Genomic DNA, 20,368 nt, shown 5'->3' with positions numbered 1-20,368 from the left:
CAAGTAAACAGAATCATTAACTTTATTCTTCGCCTCGTGGCGGTAAACACTCATTACATTCATTTTGAAGAGACCATTATCTTGGTACCCTTTTCCTACGAATACACCATTCTTAGTTAGGACAAATTTGTCCGATTCAAACACAAGTTTAAAGCCAGCCTTACATAACAATGATCCAGAAACCAAATTCTTTCGAATTTCTGGCACATGCAGCACATTCATCAATGATATCTCTTTGCCGGAAGTCATCTTTAATACCACTTTGCCAATTCCTACGACCTCAGACGTCGTATAATTTCCCATAAACAATTTCCTATCACTTACAGTAGTGTAGGATGAGAACATTTCCTTTTCAGCACAGATGTGGCTAGTGGATCCGGTATCTACCCACCATTCTCTTGGATTATCCACCAAGTTGGTTTAAAAAACAACTGCGGATAGATCAAGTTCTGATAGGTCTATTGGTACATGCCTATCTTCGATGACGTTGGCTTGCTTTGGTTTCTGATGTTTGTTGTCTTTCCTTGGAAGACGACAGTCCTTGACCATATGATTCGGTTTGCCACAGTTGTAGCAAGTTCCTTTGAACTTCTTGGCCTGCCCTTGTTTCTTCTCATTTGTAGGGCGTTTTCTCTTGTGATTGGTGCTTGATTCTGTCAGATTAGCCTTGGCCTCGGCCTCCATTGCCCTTCTGTGTGTTTTGCCTTCAGAAGTTCTGCTATCTTCCTCAATTCGAAGCCTCACAATCAGATCTTCAAGTTTCAACTCCTTGCGCTTGTGCTTAAGGTAGTTCTTGAAATCTTACCACATCGGTGGCAATTTCTCAATTATAGCCGTCACTTGGAATGGTTCATTGATATCCATCCCCTCTGCCAATAAGTCATGAATAATAATTTGAATTTCTTGTACCTAGCTTATTACAGATTTGGCGTCCACCATTTTGAAGTCCAGAAATTTGCCAACAACGAACTTCTTGATTCCTGCGTCTTCTGTCTTGTATTTCTTTTCCAAGGAGTCCCATAGTTCCTTGGCAGTTTTAACAGAACAGTAGACATTGTATAATGTGTCATCGAGGCCATTGAGTATGTAGTTTCTACAGAGGAAGTCACTGTGATTCCAAGCGTCTAGTGCAGATCTTCGTTGTGTGTCTGAGTCGTCTGCAGCAATCACAGGGGGATCCTCCTTGAAGAATCGAGACAGGCTAAGTGTAGTGAGGTAGAAGAGCACTTTCTGCTGCCAACGTTTGAAGTCGGCACCAGAAAACTTCGGAGGTTTTTCACCGTGAGCAGGGGCTGCAGGAGCAGTGGGCACGGTAGTGAACGACGCGGTCGACATATCCAGAATAACAATGATAAAAATGAAAAATTTTGTCTTGCGATTGTTTGGAAGGTATTACCCTGGATATGTTGGAAGTCTTTAAATACGAGCAAAGCGCAGCAACTTGAATCACGAACAAACCGCAGCAACAATAAGACCAAGTCGAGGCAAGGAATCTCCTTTGTCCGCAAGACGATATTGCCCGTATATAGTTCTATACGTTGCAGGCAATCGTCCCTAAGATACAACGACTTCAATCCGAGATTTTGCAGCACTACAAGTCTCTAAACCGCGAACAAAATATGCAGGAACTTTCAAGTGTTTTTTCGAAAATTGATGCAGCAATATGAGAAGAGGAGATGAAGCAAAAATTCAGCGGCCTTTTTGTATGGTTGGAGGGATTATTTATAGATGATCATCGGTTGCGTTGAGGAGACACGTTTCTCCAGACCGGATGCGTAGAAGAGACACATTTCTAGTCAAGGAACACAATGTTTGGTGCAAAAACAGCGAAGAACAGATGCCAAGATAGCCAAGGGACACGCATGTTTTCAGAAATAAGCACAGCGCAGATTTCCAGAAAGGCTCGCGCATATGCGCGCTTTGTTCTGTCCATGTGCGATGATAACAGTAAGGCTCGCGCATGTGCGCGGACTCTGGCGCGCATATGCGCGGCATCTTCTGTGAGTCTCGCGCATGTGCGCGGATTCTGGGCGCGCATATGCGCGGCATCTTCTGTGAAAGCACGCTGGTTTCTGTTTCGGTTTTGTGTGTAGGTAATGTCAACAAAATTATTTTCAAATAAATTTTGTCCAAAAAGAATAATACGGTCAAAAGATCACAACACAACCTATTAGCGTCTTCCCCCGTCTAAAAACTTCTGGTACCCCTTGGGCCCCAAACCCTTGTCTCAACTTGGAGCTTATTAGGGAGACTTCATATGTTTACTTTTCCAATGTGGGATAACTCCCACTTCCTTTACCACATTTCTCTTTTATCATTTCATTTATCCAACATTGTCTTTCTAAAATATTAATTTTCTTAAAATCTATATTTGATATTTAATATTAAAAGAGTTAGTTTCCTAAAGAAAGATTAAATTTTTTTTTATCTTGTAGGAATCTATTTAAGGAATCTTATCAAAATCAAAACAAGACTCTATATATTAAAGAATAGTTTATGTAAAATAGACGAGCTAGATATGAGAGAACAAAGAGAGAATATATAAAGCTCGATAGAATTTTTTGAATAACTCGCAAAGACGAAGCATTGTTGTTTTACTATGTTGTTATGACGTATTGGAGACACTTGAAGATAAGACTCGTGCAAAATTTTGATTGAAGAATTGTTTTGTTGCTCCAAATTTCGGCCACACAGATTTGCATTTTCGTTTTTTTTATGTTTGTAATTGATATTTAAGGATGCAATTTACTTCTTTAACTTGTTAATGAAGATAATTTTTCATTTCTTCACTAGTATTGGTTTTGTAAACTCGATTTCTTTTCTTGTGATTATTTTGCTATGAGCCATGTTCACTTGTGCATAATTATCTTTGCGTTATTTTTAATTAAGTTATTTATTTGTGTGTTATATTATTATGTTGTATGTTGCCACAAGATATTACAATATTCAACACAAGACTTATATTTGATACACACAATCTTTACTATTACATTAAACAAAATTCTTTCACACACACACACATATATATTAGAAAAGTGTACGTCCGTTGTATGTGAAAATGAAAATTATATTTTTTATAAATTCATATGAATAAAATATATAAAGTTTGCATGTTTTTATGTATTCATTTTAAATAATTTACTTTACGTTATAACATTTTGTTTGTTATTTTCTTCTTCTCTTAAGTTCTTAGTGAATACAAATATTTTCTCATTATTTTGGTATCAATGTTGTACTTGCTTGGTCGTAAATGAAATGTTGTTGATATATTTTACACATCTCTTGAAATTTTAATACATTATATATGAAATAATGATTTTCTGTCTATTCTAGCTGATCAAGCTTTTCATCACAATAATTTATAACAAATGAATATCTTTAAACAAAATATTATTGTAAATGTACATGACAAGTTTTAATAACAAATATGGATATCATCCAATGTAAGTTGATATATTACAAATCTACTTCAAGAACATTTTTTTAGTTAACTTTAACAAAAATTTAAATAAATTAGTAAACTAAATTAAAATTAGAATAAAAGAATGAAACAAACACAATATAAATAATAAAATTAAAATAATAAATAAACATCTAATAGAATCTCGGTTAATGCGCATATCCTTTAATATTCTATCATGATTGAATTTCAATTCTTAAGCAATGCTTTTGAATGAATTCATTATCTTATCAATATACTATGTCGCGTTATATTGAATTAATTCAACAACATTAAATAACCAAGTGACATTTTGTTATTTAATAATTTCAATTGCAACAATGAACAATGGAATTCTTTAGCTTTTATTTTCAGTTTATGACTATCAACATGTACTAAATCTCATATGTTGTTAATATCAACTAAGTATTTAGAGGAGGTTAATGAAAAATTAGTAAAAATTTTGGCATGATTGGCTTGGGCTAATAAAACATAATCTCTTTATCTCAACTCGGTCGAGATACATATCAGCAAATTAAGTAAAATACATGCGCAGAAAAAGACTCGTGTTCAAAGTTGAACCAAATAGCTACTAACTCGAGAATCGGTAGAGTCAGCTATCTCAATGCCAAAAATATTAACGATGTTCAGTAGCTTTTCGATGATAAAAATACCGTTACACAACAAATTCAAGCTGATTTTGATGAGAAAATGGAGAAGAAATGCAGCAACATTTGAAGAACGCATAATCTTCGGAGAACTAGCAACAATCAACACTTTTTAGACAATGAGCTAGACAGAAAATGAACAAAGATCTCAACGAGTTAGAAGAAGACCGACATGGATGACATATTATGAGGTAATTAACTCGTATTAACCAAATTGAATATTCATTTGCTCATTTTGCTCTATTTTCATATTGTGATCCAGTAGCTTTCGAAGATGCCGTCAAAGAATCAAAATAATGAAAGGCAATGGATGTTGAAATCGCATCCATCGAGAAAAATAAAACTTGAGAAATGAACGAGTTTCCAAAAGGTCAAAAAACAATAGATGTGAAGTGGTTTTACAAGAGTAAATTGAAAGAAAATAGAAAATCAGATAAATTCAAGGCACAATTGATAGCAAGAGGTTACAAACAAGAGTTTGAAGTTGACTATAAAGAAATGTTTAACAAGATGCATTATTTTCTTGATATTGAAATAGTTCAATCTACTTATAAGATTTTTATTTCCCGAAAAAATATGTTCAAAAAGTTTTGTGCAAATTTAAGATGGTGAAATGCAATTCTGCATGTTCTCCCATAGAGTGTGGTTTGAAGCTAACCAAATATTGTGATGGAAAGAATATTGACATTATACTTTACAAGCAATTTGTTGGAAGCTTAATGTATTTGACAACAACGTCATATATTATGTATTCTTTTAGTCTCATAAACAGATACATGGAGAATCATACACAAATGCATCTTTTAGCTGCCAAGAGGATTTTACGATACTTGCAACGAACAACAAAACTTGGTCTGTACTATAAGAAAGGAGAACAATTAGATTTGATGACCTTTTGTGATAATGATTATGCAGGAGATCGAGATGATAGAAAAAGAACTTTAAGATAAGTTCTTTGGACTTCGAAGAAGAAATTAATTGTTACTTTATTAACCACTAAAGCCGAATTTTTTGCAGCAACTTCATGTGCATATCAAGTTATTTGGTTGAAAAAAACTCTTAAGAGCTTAAATTCAAGAATCATGATCCTATTGCAATTTATTGTGATAATAGTTCGGCCATAAAACCGTCAAAAAATCCAGTGCTACATAGAAGAAGCAAACTCATTGATGTGAAATATCATTTTTTAAGAGACCTAATAAAGAATGAAATAATTGATATCATCTATTGCAGATATAAAAACCAAATAGCTGATATGTTTACCAAGTTCCTCAAACTTCCTGCATTTCAGAAACTAAGGGAACCAGTTGGTATTAGCATACTACAGAACAAGTTTGAGGGAGGATGCTCGTTTTAAACCGATGTTTACCTAATCGGTTTAAGGGAGATATTGTTGAATTGTTAAAGATTTGTCCAAGTCTTTAGTTATCTGCTTGTCAAATGTAGTATGTTAGTCATGATTTATTAAAGTATTATAGTAAATAATTATCTTTGCATATTTGTTATTTAATTTTTTTAGTGGTAAAATATTGTTGCTATTTTAATGGTTATTTCAAATGGTGTATATGTCTATTAAATGCTCATTGCTCAATAAAGAAGATATATAACAGAAAATAAATTTCTTCTCTTTGTTTGATTTATATTTTATTCTCTCATTTTTTAATTTTTCTATCAGTACAAAGTTTGAACCACCAACCACAAATTTATATGTTCATTTAACTTGAAATTTAAAAAATAAAGTTTGAACCATTTTTTGTTATAAAACATATTTGTTTATTCAACTTGAAGTTTAAAAAATTAAATTTGAAATATTTTTTGTTATAAAACGTAGAAAAGATATTGTAGGTTTAAAAAATATTTATAGTAGTCCACTTTTTTTTTTTGAAGGTAAAACTCGTAACTTTATTGAATAAAATCATCCATTACAAGTCTGACCAACCACGATGGAAATTCACCATTCACCCATACAAATGGTGATGGGGAAGAAAAAGCAAAATGAGCAATATTATGAGCAACTTTATTCGAAGAACGATGAACATGAATGCACTCAGAAATCACAGGTTTCTTCAACCGCTCTTTAGTATCTGCTGCACAAATACCAGTGTACCCAAGATCATCCTGGTTGGTAGTGACTGCCTGCACTGCCAATAAGGAATCCGAAGCTACTTGAACATCAGCAAAGCCTTTATCGTACAAAAGAATAATTCCTTCCCTGATCGCCAATAATTCCCCATGAACTACTGATAAGGGCTGATTGATCTGTTTTCCAAAAGCCAGCAGCAAGCGACCTTGACTGTCTCGAACTACACCCCCAATGCTAAATTGGTTTTTCTCATAATTCACCTCCGCATTTACATTGAGCTTGAGCGAACATGGACCGGGAGGCGTCCAACTCTTCTCCAGATTAACCCTTGGAACTTCAGCGACTATTTTCTCTTTGGCTCGAGCTTTGCGGAAATCTGGTAATATCACTGAGCTCCAGGAAACGGTCGTTGCTAATGGATTCTTCTTATCACTATGCAGGAAATTTTGCTTCTCCCGCCAAACTGCCCATGTGAGGATCGTAAACTCCTCAAAAGCCGGTTTGGGTAATTGCTCCTTCAACCACAGACATAGTTCCAGAGTGCAAGATTGCGCGGCTCTACGCAAGACAATAGCAAAAGAAGTGTTCTTCCACAAATGCTTGATTGCAGCACAGAAAAATAGAGCATGACAAGTAGAATCCCTCGGGAAGTTGCACAGACTACAAGATTCATTGACCGGGACATGCTGGCGAGATAGGTTTAGATTAGTCGGAATACAATCATGTGATATACTCCACCAGAATAATCGGATTTTTTTGCGGGATAGATAAGCTCATATAAAGGACCACCAATCCTCATTAGGATGAGCCGACTGATGTTCCGGAGGTGAGAATAATCCACGCTGAAGGCGGCATCCATCTTTCACTGTATAATGACCTTTAGCGTCATACCTCCAGAATAGGGTGTCACAAACCCCAGTAGCAGGAAGTGGGATCTTGAGGATTTCACTAGCCACATGAGGGTTAAAGCTAGAGATGATTAGATCAGTATCCCACCCACCATTCCTGATTAGAGTACTTACCGTTCTGCCTTGATCCCGAGAGACTAGGGATCCCTGCAGGTTAGAACGCATGCTTGGTATCCATCTGTCCTCAAAGATGTTAATTTTTGTCCCATCTCCAACTCGCCAAATCAGACCTTTCACAATGATTTCTCTACTCCATAAGATCGATCTCCAGATGTAAGAGGGGTTACTACCCAATCCCGCTTGCAGCACCGACCCATGTCTAAAGTATCTTCCTTTCAGAATTCTACTAGCTAGAGAATCAGGATTACGGATGAGGCGCCATAATTGTTTAGCTAGCAGAGCTCTATTAAATTCCGCTAGTTTCCTGAAACCAAGGACGCCCCTTCCTTTAGACTGGCAAAGAAAATCCCATGTTCGCCAATGCATCTTCCTCTTACCATTATCAACACCCCACCAAAAATTCGCACATTCCCGTTCAATATCTTCACATACCATGGTGGGTATCTTGAAGCAAGACATAGCAAAGGTAGGAATAGCTTGGAGAATCGATTTAATGAGCACCTCCTTCCCCCCTGTGGAAAACCACTTGTTACTCCATCCTTGAATTCTCTGTACCACTCTGTCTACCAGATATTTAAATTGGAGTCTTTTGCTTCTCAAAGAAACTGTAGGAAGGCCCAAATATAATTCATGCTGGTGTACTACAGGAATAGTCAAGATATTCTTTATCGTATCCATAAGCAACGGATGAGTATTGGGACTGAAGGAAAGAGCTGACTTATCATAGTTGATGAGTTGTCCTGATGCCTTCTCATATATGGACAAGCAATCCTTTACCCGTGCTCCTTCTTCCATATTCGCTCTAAAGAATACCAGACTATCATCTGCAAAGAACAGGTGAGAAACTGATGGACTGGTAGGTGCAATCTTAACTCCTCAGATTAAACCTCTAGATTCAAAGGTATTAAAGAGAGAAGAAAGACCATGAGCACACAAAACAAAGAGATAAGGCGACAACAGATCACCCTGTCTCAATCCGCGACTCGGCTTAATAGGTCCCACCACTTCCTGATTTACAAAATTAAGTCTTAACTTCTAACTACAAATTTATATGTTCATTTAATTCGAAGTTTAAAAAATTAAGAGAATACATTAATCATATATAAATATATCAAATTAACAAACGTTGGAGTAACATTATATGATTATGTCCATCTTAATAAGTCGATGAAATCACAATACGTTATTATTATTATTACAAAAAATAAAGAACTAAAATTATTTACATCGTTATGGCCCCACAATTATTTGAAAAACAATAAAGCACCAACATCCACAAATATTTATTTAACCTATATTTATAAATTGAAATCATACGCAAATCAAATATTAAATAATTAATAATGTATGGATGAGTATTAGAGATAAATATAAATGAGATAACAGCATTTTTATATATTAGTTTAATTTGAAGTTTTTAAAAAATAAATGTTAAACCATTTTTTGTTATAAAACATATATGCTTATTTAACTTGAAGTTTTAAAAATAAGATTTGAACCATTTTTGGTTATAAAACATATGTATTTATTTAACTTGAAGTTTAAAAAATTAAATTTAAATCGTTAACCACAAATTTATGTATTCATTTAACTTAAAATCTAAAATATTAAGTTCGAACTATTTATTATTATAAAACGTAAAAATATATTCTTGAAGATAGTAAATCAAATCATATTAGATATTAGTGTAATGAGATATACTCGAAGAAACTCCTGCGTCCCACAAATTAAATACTGAGAGCAAGAACATTTGACACGTACTTTATGCAAAGAAAATGAGATAGGTGTAAATGAACCAAATTGATTTGAATATTAAGAAATTTTTAATGCTTGAATTCTCGATTTAAATATATTGAAGTTCGATTTTGGTTCAAAAATTTAAAATTAAATCAAATTCGGTTTGAATTAGAGGTAGAATTCAAAGTCGGTTCAAGACATTCAAAAATTTTCACGAATTATTGAAATATTGCAAAAAAAAAAAAAATAAACATTCGAAATATATTAATTTGATATATAATTATATAAATTAATATACCACTAAAGCTCAAGATGAGCTCATAAAACTGTACAAAACAATTTGATTTAAGTTCGACTCGGGAAAAGATTCAAATTCAACTCGAATTCGATAATTTTGAACAGACGCGATTCATTTACTTTATAAACTTCATATTCAGTGTTGCTTTCATTCTTTTAACTTATATTACCTCTTGACAGTTGGACTAATCGATTAAGAAGTCTTTGATCTTAGACAAATGTTTATATGAGACGGTTTCACGGGTCGTATTTTGTGAGATGGATCTCTTATTTGGGTCATCCTTAAAAAAATATTATTTTTTATGCTAAGGTACCGTTTGGTTCAAGTACTTCTAAGTACTAATATAAATAGTCCTATCATATCACTTGTTTTGTACAAGTATTATTTATCTCGATCAATCAAATTATTAATTATTTATTTCACATCAATCAAATTCGTAATAATTTATATCACATCAATCAAATCAATAATATAAAATTACGATATTATCCTTAATAAATCATATTATTAATATTCTATTAATATTTTCAACAAAGACAAAATGGTAATATCATATTATCTCAAATTTAATCAATCAAATCAATTAAATCAAACACTATATTAACTATCATTTTCTATTTATTTTATTATTACAAAATATTACTTTTCCTCATACTATATATCTCATACCATGAACCAAACAGTACCTAAGAGTATTATTTTTTATTGTGAATATCGATAGGATTGACCCGTCTCACAGATAGAGATTCGTGAAATCATCTAGACCTACTCTTGATCTTATTTCTAACGTATACCTTCTTATGGATTGCTTGGTTTTACGTGTATGACAAATATTTAAAATTTTCAAAAAATTTGAGAATCCAAATCGATGGAAAGAGGGGCAATTCGCAGATTACAAAGTCAACTCAAGACTTAATAATTATTGGTTGTAATTTCCAGGTCTTTTATAAAATGATATTTGAATTATTTAAATATTAAAACCAGCTACGACCGGATGTCGCCTCTTTCCCACTACTTTCTGTCAAATTTCTCGCATGCGCGTTGGATTGTGGGTCTTTGAAAATTTGATCAAAGAACTGGTCGTTCAAGCTTTCAACGGTGACTCCCGAAGTGTCAAAGTTTCCATCTTTTTATCACACCAACCGTATTGCAAGAACTGCAAACACCATCTTAACAATAGCAGTCGAGATTTTGTTTTCAGCTATCCATTTCATGGAAAGTGATTTTAGTGGTAAATATTTCGTTTTTTATTCGTTCTTTGTACCCACTTTTAGTAAATACATAAAAAGGGGTTTCTTTAAATGGTTCAGATGTTGGAACCCATGATTTGTTTCTCTTGATTTGAGGTTAAGAATACAAGGAATAGACAGTTTTGAAGATTTGGGATAAGTTTAGTTAAGATTATGACGAGTGTTTTAAGGAGAATTTTTCCTGGTTCATCGACAAAAAGTGAGGATCATGATGATGAGTATAGTGCGGAATACTCTTTTGCCATGGAGTACAGTGGCCCTCCAATCAGTCATGAAATTCCCCACGTAATTCCAGTCGATATTCATCAGATTCCGACTGCTTCAATGGCTGATAGGGCTGTGATATTTAGTAATTTGTCCTTACCAGTAATTCAACCAATTGTTAAAAGTGGGAAGAAACTATCACATGAGTTGAAATCGGGCCTTGAAGTTATTGAATCCGATGGCTCGGTGTTAGTTCCTAGTGAAATTTTTAGTTCCGATGAAGTTTATAGGAGAAAATCGGAGGATGGTTCTTGTAGAGAAGGTGCATTAGGTGTTAGACCAACCACACCCAATGCGTTGAATAGAGATCCTAGCACGAGTACTTCGGGTACTGCAGGATTTTTGGATGGTCACGATGATTCAAATATGTTTTCGGGAGATTCCGATGTTGAAGACTTATATGATGATTGTTGGGCCGGTATATCACATGATAATTGTTTGGGCCCTACCGCTCCTGATTCAAGGAGATTGACATCGAGGTCACAAGAACTTTCATCAGAACTTGAATCTTGTGAAGGCGAGGAAGATTGTGTGGGTGAAGCCTCTGGCCAATTGAATAGGACTGCGGTAGTTACTTTTCGTGATTTGCCATCTAGCGATGTTGTGTCTGAAGAGAGCGATTATGACGAATTTGTGAAGTTCCCAGAGAAGCCAGTGATATCAAATGATGGGTTGAAAGGGTTGTGTCATCATTGTCATAAAAGGAACCGTTTCGCAGAGAAAGAAGTTTGCATTGTTTGTGGCTCGAAGTATTGTAGCAAGTGTGTGCTTAGAGCAATGGGATCTATGCCAGAGGGAAGAAAATGCATATCTTGTATTGGTTATCGTATAGACGAGTCAAAACGCAATTCATTAGGGAAATGCTCAAGAATGCTAAAAAGCATTCTAACAAATGATGCTATTAAGCAAATTATGAGTTCTGAGATATCATGTGAGGCAAATCAGCTTCCACCACATCTTATTTGTGTAAATGAAAAGCCTCTATGTACCGAAGAGTTGGTTCTGTTGCAAAACTGCCTGAATCCTCCAAAGAATCTTATACCAGGAAAATATTGGTATGATAGAGTGTCTGGATTCTGGGGAAAGGTGAGTACTAATCTTATTCTTCTAAACACAATCTGATATTTATATCCTGTTTTTAGTGTAAGTATTTAAAGTTTCAATTCAATCAAAAGGAAGGAGAGCAACCGTGCCAGATTATCAGCGCTGAACTGGAGGTTGGTTATCAAATTAGGAGAACTGCTAGCAACGGGAATACAAATGTGCTGATAAATAATCGGGAGGTCACTAAAGCAGAAACCTGGATGTTGAAGGTGGTTGTGCTTAAAATTCTTGTTTATATACTTGTAAACTTGAATATAATGAAGAAACTAAGATTCTAGAATGTTTGCAGGCTGCTGGAATTAGATGTGACGTGAACACTCACTTTTGGGTTTCACCAGATGGGTTGTGTCAGCTCGAAGGCATGAACAATATGGTGGGAAATTTATGGGAGAAGGTACACTGGAATGTTTTGTCATAAATTCTCTGTTTCTTTATTTTACCATCGATCCGATCCATCTTAACCCATGTTAATTAATATGTTGCAAAATTTTCTCTTTCAGAAAAGAGTTAAGATCGTATGTTCGGCTCTCTCTTTGCCATTTCCTTCAGATTCTTCAAAACCTGGTGGTAGTGGTGTAGATAAAGAAACAAATAAAGTGAACTCGAAGAACTTGGAACCCATACTGATGAATAAACTTCTACTTGTTGGTTGTTATCAATCGGGAACGAGTACCATATTTAAACAAGTATGTATCTGTTTCTTGAGTTTAGAATTTATTGTTTAATACAAGTATGCATATGTTTCTAGACTTTAGACTTTATCGTTCTATGAGAGGTGAAAAAACCATTACCGATGATCTTGATTTTGTTTAGGATTCTGTGCAGTTCATTAATCTTCAACCAATAATGAACAACAAATGATTGAGCATGCTTGCTTATTTGTTTCTCCAGGCAAAAATTGTGTATAAAGTGCATTTCTCAGAAGATGAGAAGCTAGATATGAAGTTTGTGATCCAGAGAAACTTGTACCGTTATTTAGCTATTCTGCTTGAGGGCAATGAAATTTTCGAAGAAGAATATTCAATCCAAACCAAGATTAATGATCCTGGTCCTTCGGGTATGTGAAAATATACTCCATTCATGCATTGCCATTGTTCATTTATTTAATTAATTGTTGTGTGCCTATAATAGTTTCTGTCGTCCTTTATGGCTGCTTGTATGACACATTAATTGATATGCGGTGTCTGAGTTTTTGTACGATTTATTAAAATATATGACTTGCACCATTGTCGTTAGCTTTTTTTTCTTTTTTCTTTGAAATCAATGGTAAATGTTTGTTTCCAGTTGGTATAAATTAAATTTTTTTAAACAGTGATGGTTATTTTTAGCTTCAGTTACTGATAATAATTTAACTGTGACAGAGATCTCGGACCAGGTTGTTGAAAAAAACATTTATTCACTTAGTCCGAAATTGAAGGCATTTGCAAGTTGGCTACTCAAAGTTATGATGTCAGGCAACTTGGAGGCTATATTCCCAGCTGCTACTCGAGAGTATTCTCCCTTAGTTGCGGAGTTGTGGAAGGATAAAGCATTTCAAGCAACTTATAGGCGGATAAATGAACTTCATATGCTTCCCGCAGTTGCTAATTATTTCATAGATCGGGTAAATTTAACTACTAGAACTTTTGCTATGAGGTGGTGTTACTTGCTTACATTCAAATTTTAAGAACCTTTTTTCTTTTCCTTCAAAAAAAGGCTGTGGAATATTCACAAGTTGACTACGAGCCTTCCGAAATGGATATCTTGCTTGCGGAAGGCATCACTGCTTCGAATGGGGTTGCGTCTATGGAATTTTCATTTCCAAAGTCGTCTCAGGATGAGTACATGGAAACATTAGATCAGAATGATCCCTCCACGAGGCCAGTTCTCTAATCTTGAACTGTTAGTTCTTACCTTAAAAGGAATTTGTCCGAGAGTAAATATCCTTACTGCTATTCTGTGTGATCAGCATATATGGCATGACATCTGGTTTGTTGTAAATTTAAGATATTTGACCAGCACATCACTGAAATCCATGGTTTCTGATAAAACCTTAGAAGTTTGGTCTTACACTTGATATTAAAACCAGCATTGTATGTTGATTTTTATCAATTGCAAGTTAAAACAATTGTTTTGAGGGAGATTGTAGGGGAGGATCATCAATAGCTCATGTTTTGCTGTTTAAAAGATTTAAATTATAGTTTTTGATATGACAACCAACACTCCATTCTACAGAACTTCCACCAATAACTAAATGTCCGTGTTGTTGTTCATCTTTTATCCATGCAGCTACCAACTAATTCGAGTTCATGCAAGTAGCCTCGGGGAAAACTGCAAATGGTTAGAGATGTTTGAAGACATAGACCTTGTAATCTACTGTGTTTCCTTGACAGACTATGGTGAATATTATGAAGACATGAGTGGCATTCGCACAAACAAGATGGTGGCGACCAAGAACCACTTTGAGGCCATTGTCACTCACCCAACACATGCTGACAAAAATTTTCTTCTCATTCTCAATAAATTCGACCTCTTAGAGGAAAAGATGAAACAGGTTCCTCTGAGAAACTGTGAATGGTTTCAAGATTTCAACCCCGTTATCAGTCTTCATCCACACAGCACCACCAGCAACAACAATCCGCCATTGCCTCAACGGGCTTTCCATTACATAGCCACAAAGTTCAAAAGGCTGTTCAATTCTCTAAGCGGGAAAAAGCTGTTTGTTTCAAGGGTGACAGGACTAGAGCCAGATAGTGTTGATAAAGCTCTTAGGTATAGCAAGGAGATTTTGAAGTGGCAGGATGAGATTAATAAATTCGTTGGCGGTAGCGAATGGTCGTCTGAGAGCATGGAACCTAACTCATCTATGTAGAAATCCTCACATGTAAAACTAGAGTGAATAAAATCTGTCGAAAGTTAAAATGTACATATATTGAAGCTCATGCAATGCCTTCTGTAAAATGTCCTCTTTGAGGAGGTGCGACTGTTTAAACCATTGCTTTTCGTTTAATTATTAATGGCTTATTAAATAACTTTATACAGAATTCATTCTACTGATTCCTTAAGCAAGTCAAAGAAGGATTTTCATCGCAAAATCACATTTACTCATCAAATTAAGTCATCATTCCTACTGCAACTAATCCTTAGAATTATTACATTTAAACCTATCCATGTAAGACAAGTCACAAATTTACTATTTTACTAAATCTTTTTTTTTTTATTACGACAAACGCATGGAGGGGAGATCGAACCACTGGGCTACAAGTCCGGTCTCACTATTTTACTAAATCGACATAAAAAGGTTTGAAGTTATTTAAAATAATCAATTAAGAGCCCGTTTGGTATCAAAAATTTTTTGATTAAAAAAGTGCTTTTTTAAGTTGGCTTTTAAAAGTGTTTTTTTAAGTAAAAGTTGTGTTAATATTGTGTTTGGATGAATAGATAAAAAGCACCTTTAAATTAATAAAAGTGTTTGGATACATATCATTAAAGTGCTTTTTTAACTCATTAATTTATATATATATTTTATAATGGATTTCTAAACAAGTGTGATGTATAAATATAAATAATTAAATCCATACCAAAACAATAAAATATTGAAATCTTAAAAACCATAAAAACAGTTGTTAATAACAATGGTTAATGTTTACATTCTACTTTAATTTATTTAAATAAAAACTAATAGTTCAATGTCGACCTTGTATTGGCAATAAATTTCTTATGTCATCTCTCAATTCTTTCATTTCCGTAATATTTTCTTGTGTTGGCTCTTGCCATATCGTACCTATTTCATAGACATAAACATTTTCACCATCTTGCTCGATTTCTTGTGAATCATCAATATTTTCGGGTTGTTCAAGAATATCTCCAGCCGCATCGTATCGCCTTATGAAATTGTGTAAAACAAAACATGCCACTATAATTTTAAATTGAGTATCTAGACAAAATGTGGGCATATTTTGTAATACTTTCCATCGTGCTTTGCACACTCCAAATGTTCTTTCAATAACCATCCTTAAACTGGAATGATAATAATTAAATACTTCATTTTTTTGATCTGAACTTTGGAGCCAATCGAAATTGAGGTAAATGATATCTAGTATCTTTATACGGTCCCATAAAACCTTTGAAAGTAGGATAACCTGCATCAACTAAATAATATTTACCTGCAAAAAAATAAGAGTTAAAGTGTAAATATTTATCTAACAATTATTTAAAAAAACATATAAGATATATTAATATCAAACCTTGTAGAAGGATGGAGAAAAGATTGAGAGGAGGCTACTGGTGGATGTTGTTTTTTAGGTTATTAAAAAAGCTAGTGAAAAAAGCTCTAACATAGGGCTTTTAAAGAAGCTCTAATTTCAACTTAAATAAGTGCTTTTTTAAGCACTAAAAGCCCACCCAAACAAGTTAAAAATTAAAAAAGCGCTTTTTTTTTTTAAAAAAAAAACACTTTTTTAATTGTAGCTTCTTATACCAAACGGGCTCTAACTATGTCCTATACCAATCCAAATCACACTGGTCTAATTTTCCCATCATATCCTCAAATTATGATATTTTATTGAATAAAAAAAAACAAACTAACAACACAAGAATACAAATACAACTAACCTTAATTGAGAAATGAAAAACGCACGATTATGTGAGTAATGTGACCGGGTAGCAGGGATTGACGGCTTTGAGAATGAAGATTTCTTATGTTTTTTTCTCTTTGTTTTGAAACGAAGTCGTTTCGGGTGAAGGTTTAAAGTGAAGAATAAGGTTTATTATTCAATTTATTTATATTTTTGGATGATATCCAAGCCCAAGCCCAAAAATTAAAGATTCAATTAACCTAATTACTATTGATCCTTCTAGAAGAGCTCATTATTAATTATAAGATAATATATATAAAACAATTGCATATATGTGTTTTAAATTATTACTAAATTAAACTTATATTGTTACAAGGACAAAACATATATATGTTCAACATCATTTCATCATATCAGCTTTGGAAGATAGAATTTTGATGTTTGAAAAGATTTTTGAAAGTAAAAATTCAGCTGATATGCTCACGAAGACAATAACCATTGACAAAATGAAGTTTTGTTCAACTTCAGTCGGACTACAAATATAAGAAATCAGATATGAGTTGCTACATTGGTGATGTGAAGACATGATTGAAATCAAGTCTAAATGATAGAAATGTTAGATGAAGTGGGCCAATTGGTTTGGAAACTTTATCAAAGTGTGACAATTTTCAAATGGTGTTGTGTGAAGCGTAAATTTTTCCCCAAGATCAGATATGCATTTAATTGTTTCTGAGAGCTTGCATCTATAAATAGATGCGTTCTTTAAAATGTTTTAAATCATAACAAAACGAAGAAGAAAAGTGTTGTGAGGTTCTCTTAGAGTCGAAGAAAATATTTTCTCGGTTATACTCGAAGATCGATATTGTGAGATATTAAGTATTTTATATACACTTTTAATTTTCTTCATATAATAAAGATTTGCAAGAATTCCAATAATATTTTCTCGATTATATTCGAGGATCGAGATTGTGAGATATTAAGTATTTTACATACACTTATAATTTTCTTTCTATAATAAAGATTTGCAAGAATTCCATGAACCTATATCTGATGAACCGTGTAAATTTTTATGTTCTTATTAATTATTTTATTTGATATTTTTGAAACTATATTATTATCACCGTGATCATCTTCTCGGCCTCATTACCCAACAGTTGTTTGAGAGTTCTTCCAAATATCTGCGGCCATTTTCCAATAGTACAGGGGATAAACTGCAGTTTCTTCAGGCTGACTGGTTTTTTCTGCTCATCTTCCTCCCGCGCGATTCCAAGCGATTTCGTACGAAAGTGTGAAAATTCGAGGGACATGGAATGGATCACATGGTGGAGATATCGGCGAGGAGTCCGATAAAAAAAATCGATCCGGTTAAGTGCTATCTTGAAAATCTGTGAGAATCACGAAATACCTTGAGTTACTTTGCCCGAGATGCTTTATCTCTTGATTTTAATGGAATCCGACACCAGGAGTTAGTTCATGCATTGCAATTTTGAATCTGCAATCGAGGAACTGGATATGTGAAGAAATCGCAAAAATGAATCGAAGCTGAAAATTGAAAGGACATTTTGTATCCTAGATCGATAGCTGGGTATGCCCTTGGTATCTCCTAATATCAAGATTATTTATAAACTGACCATGATTCATCGGATTGGAACAGCTAATGACGCATGAACATTGAAGCTATATATGAAGTTATTTTGTTATTCAACTGCTGAAAATATTTTTGAATTACCAACATATTCCTAGTAATTGTTTTTCCAGGGATGCAAGCTTCAATCTTTCTGAGGTTTAATTTCAGTACTATGGACAGTTTTGTCAAATCTGAGGGATTGCAGTATCTATTAAAGGTAGTATTCTTAGAAATCTTATAACTTCCTACCGATGTGTTCATAAATATTTAGTCGATTTCTTGTGTTAATGGATATTTTTATTCTTCTCATCAATGGTTCCAAGTCATTGTGTACATTATGTGCTGCTGCTGATAATATATTATTTGCTATAATCTTATTTTGACTCATTTGTAGTTTGTGTTCTGCCACAATGATTCAATTTCCACTTAGTTATGGCTATCTTCTTTTGTTACTCGGTGGTCCATTGTCATAACTGTTTCTCTTAATTTTTATCTTCTCTCTTCATTTTGCCCCCATCAATGGTTCAGGTGTCCGCGTCTCTTTTATTTTACCAAGGGACATTTACATGTATGATGATCTCATTTTCTATATATGCGAGGAATATGCATGAATAGAGTTGTTATTGATTGCACGGAAAGATAATTTTTAATCATTATAGTTTGTGGAAACACATACACCATGCACCAAATAACTGATGAGACATCAGCTACTGTAGATTTCTTTTTAGTCTCACGTTCATTTATTTATGTCCGCTATAAGAATGCAGTGGAGATTATCCTAAACCTTTGAGAAACTTAAATGGGAACTTTTCTTGGACACCTTGTGCCAGGTCTGGCCCTTGTCTCCCTTGGTTTGTGGCATACGATCAACACTATTCTCGTCTATTATCTTAAAGGCTCTACCAAGTTTAGGATACAGTTTTGGTACCCATTGAAGAGTCCTTGGCATAAACTAGAACGCATTGAGCTGATTATTGTCATGTCATTTTCTATCCTTGCAATTCTGATCCAGATTTTTGACCTCCAAGGCCTGCACTTCTCCTTCAAGCTTGACAATATTGAGCACTCTACCATGTTCCTTCATCTACTGATATTCGAAGGTTTCACTCTCTTAAGCGAAATGAATAATTTATCTGAAATGATGTTGGGCGTCTGAGGAATCCTTGTTGCATCTGTTTTTGGAACGGAGCTTTTCTTACTTCATTTCCATTCGGCCGATCATATTGGACTCGAAGGCCATTACCACTGGCTGATGCAACTCATAGTTTGCATATCTTTCTTTGCATCTCTATCTGCTACTACTTTCCCAACCAGCTTTCCCACCTCGTTGATCCTTTCAGTATCAGTAGTATTCCAAGGATTTTGGTTCATAAACATGGGATTGATATTATGGGTTCCTAAGTTTATCCCTCAAGGATGCTCCATGGAGTCATTGGATCCTATCAATGGCATCAGGCATGGAGCAGTCGTTTGTGAAACCAACTTGGCTGATTTGAGGGCCAGGGCATTGGCGAACTTGCAATTTTGTTGGATATTTGCCGCAATCTTGATCTTTAAGGCATGTTTCTGCATTTATTTTGGTAGGCGGTGTAAACCCGCGGGTAGGCAGGGACTCGATTATGAACAACTTTCGACTGGAGCTGTACATGACCATCTTGCTTCTTTTGGATTCATGCAAATCCAATTGTAAACGTCACTTATTCGAGAGTAAGTCGGCAGTCCAATTACAGACATGATAACCGTGTTGAATCCTACCCCATATTTCTTGTCTTACTTTTGCCTTTTCTTCTAAAAATTTGGCCTTTTTGATGCAGGAAAGAGGCATTTTCTGGTTTGGTTGAAGTGCGATTCGAAGTGGAGGCCAATTTTCTAAGTGTTCTCGTAAGAAAACGTTGTAATAAAGTAAATATACAATTCCGAAAAGGAGTTGCAATGGCTAACTCGTGCCGAAATCACACAAGGCCAGCTCGTGCTTGAAATTTACTGTTTGTAGTTTTATATTACATCTTGGGGGCATTAAAGCTAGTGGTACAATCAAATTAAATGTCATTTATATGTTAATGTTTGGGATCAAGTTTGAACTTTATTGAAAATCTATTGGAAACTCAAAAATAAACTGCATCATGTGATTATGTAAAATAGTAATAAATAGATTGACGTTTACTAGCATATCAAGACTTTATGATGTTCGAATGTGGTTCAAAAACTCGTGTGATTAATATTTGGGAAGAATGAAGCCTCACCCATCATAAAGAACCCATTGCTTCTCTTCCACAATATTTGTCGCTTTTCGATTTTGATTTTTTATGTTATC

At 34.3% G+C, this 20,368-nt stretch overlaps 2 protein-coding genes across 2 annotated transcripts; both read left to right on the top strand.

Moving 5' to 3' along the window:
• The first annotated feature begins 10,246 nt into the window (after window positions 1–10,246).
• On the top strand, window positions 10,247–14,865 carry LOC140987882 (extra-large guanine nucleotide-binding protein 1-like). Its single transcript, XM_073456606.1, has 8 exons — window positions 10,247–11,853; window positions 11,943–12,080; window positions 12,161–12,265; window positions 12,372–12,557; window positions 12,763–12,928; window positions 13,233–13,474; window positions 13,567–13,730; window positions 14,140–14,865. The coding sequence occupies exons 1-8, from the start codon at window positions 10,657–10,659 to the stop codon at window positions 14,720–14,722; spliced, it is 2,781 nt and encodes a 926-aa protein (XP_073312707.1). The 5' UTR covers window positions 10,247–10,656; the 3' UTR covers window positions 14,723–14,865.
• Window positions 14,866–18,312: 3,447 nt separating this feature from the next.
• Window positions 18,313–20,103, top strand: LOC140987254 (uncharacterized). The gene is given in 2 exon segments (XM_073455691.1): window positions 18,313–19,761; window positions 19,869–20,103. A coding segment is annotated over 1 exon segment (891 nt). The 5' UTR covers window positions 18,313–18,853; the 3' UTR covers window positions 19,745–19,761; window positions 19,869–20,103.
• The last annotated feature ends 265 nt before the right edge of the window (window positions 20,104–20,368 follow it).

The sequence above is a fragment of the Primulina huaijiensis genome, chromosome 11 (assembly GCF_012295235.1).
Source record: "Primulina huaijiensis isolate GDHJ02 chromosome 11, ASM1229523v2, whole genome shotgun sequence".
In the NCBI taxonomy this organism is placed as follows: Eukaryota; Viridiplantae; Streptophyta; class Magnoliopsida; order Lamiales; family Gesneriaceae; genus Primulina; species Primulina huaijiensis.
The sequence above is the reverse complement of the archived record's forward strand: the minus strand, read 5'-3'. Positions and strand labels throughout refer to the sequence as shown.

What these genes read in the sequence shown, in the direction of transcription:
- LOC140987882 (XM_073456606.1), top strand. Translation starts at nt 10,657, where the DNA reads ATGACGAGTGTTTTAAGGAGAATTTTTCCTGGTTCATCGACAAAAAGT. An exon ending in TGGGAAATTTATGGGAGAAG is followed by an intron (nt 12,266 to 12,371) that starts GTACACTGGAAT and finishes TTTCTCTTTCAG; the next exon opens with AAAAGAGTTAAGATCGTATG. An exon ending in CGAGTACCATATTTAAACAA is followed by an intron (nt 12,558 to 12,762) that starts GTATGTATCTGT and finishes TTGTTTCTCCAG; the next exon opens with GCAAAAATTGTGTATAAAGT.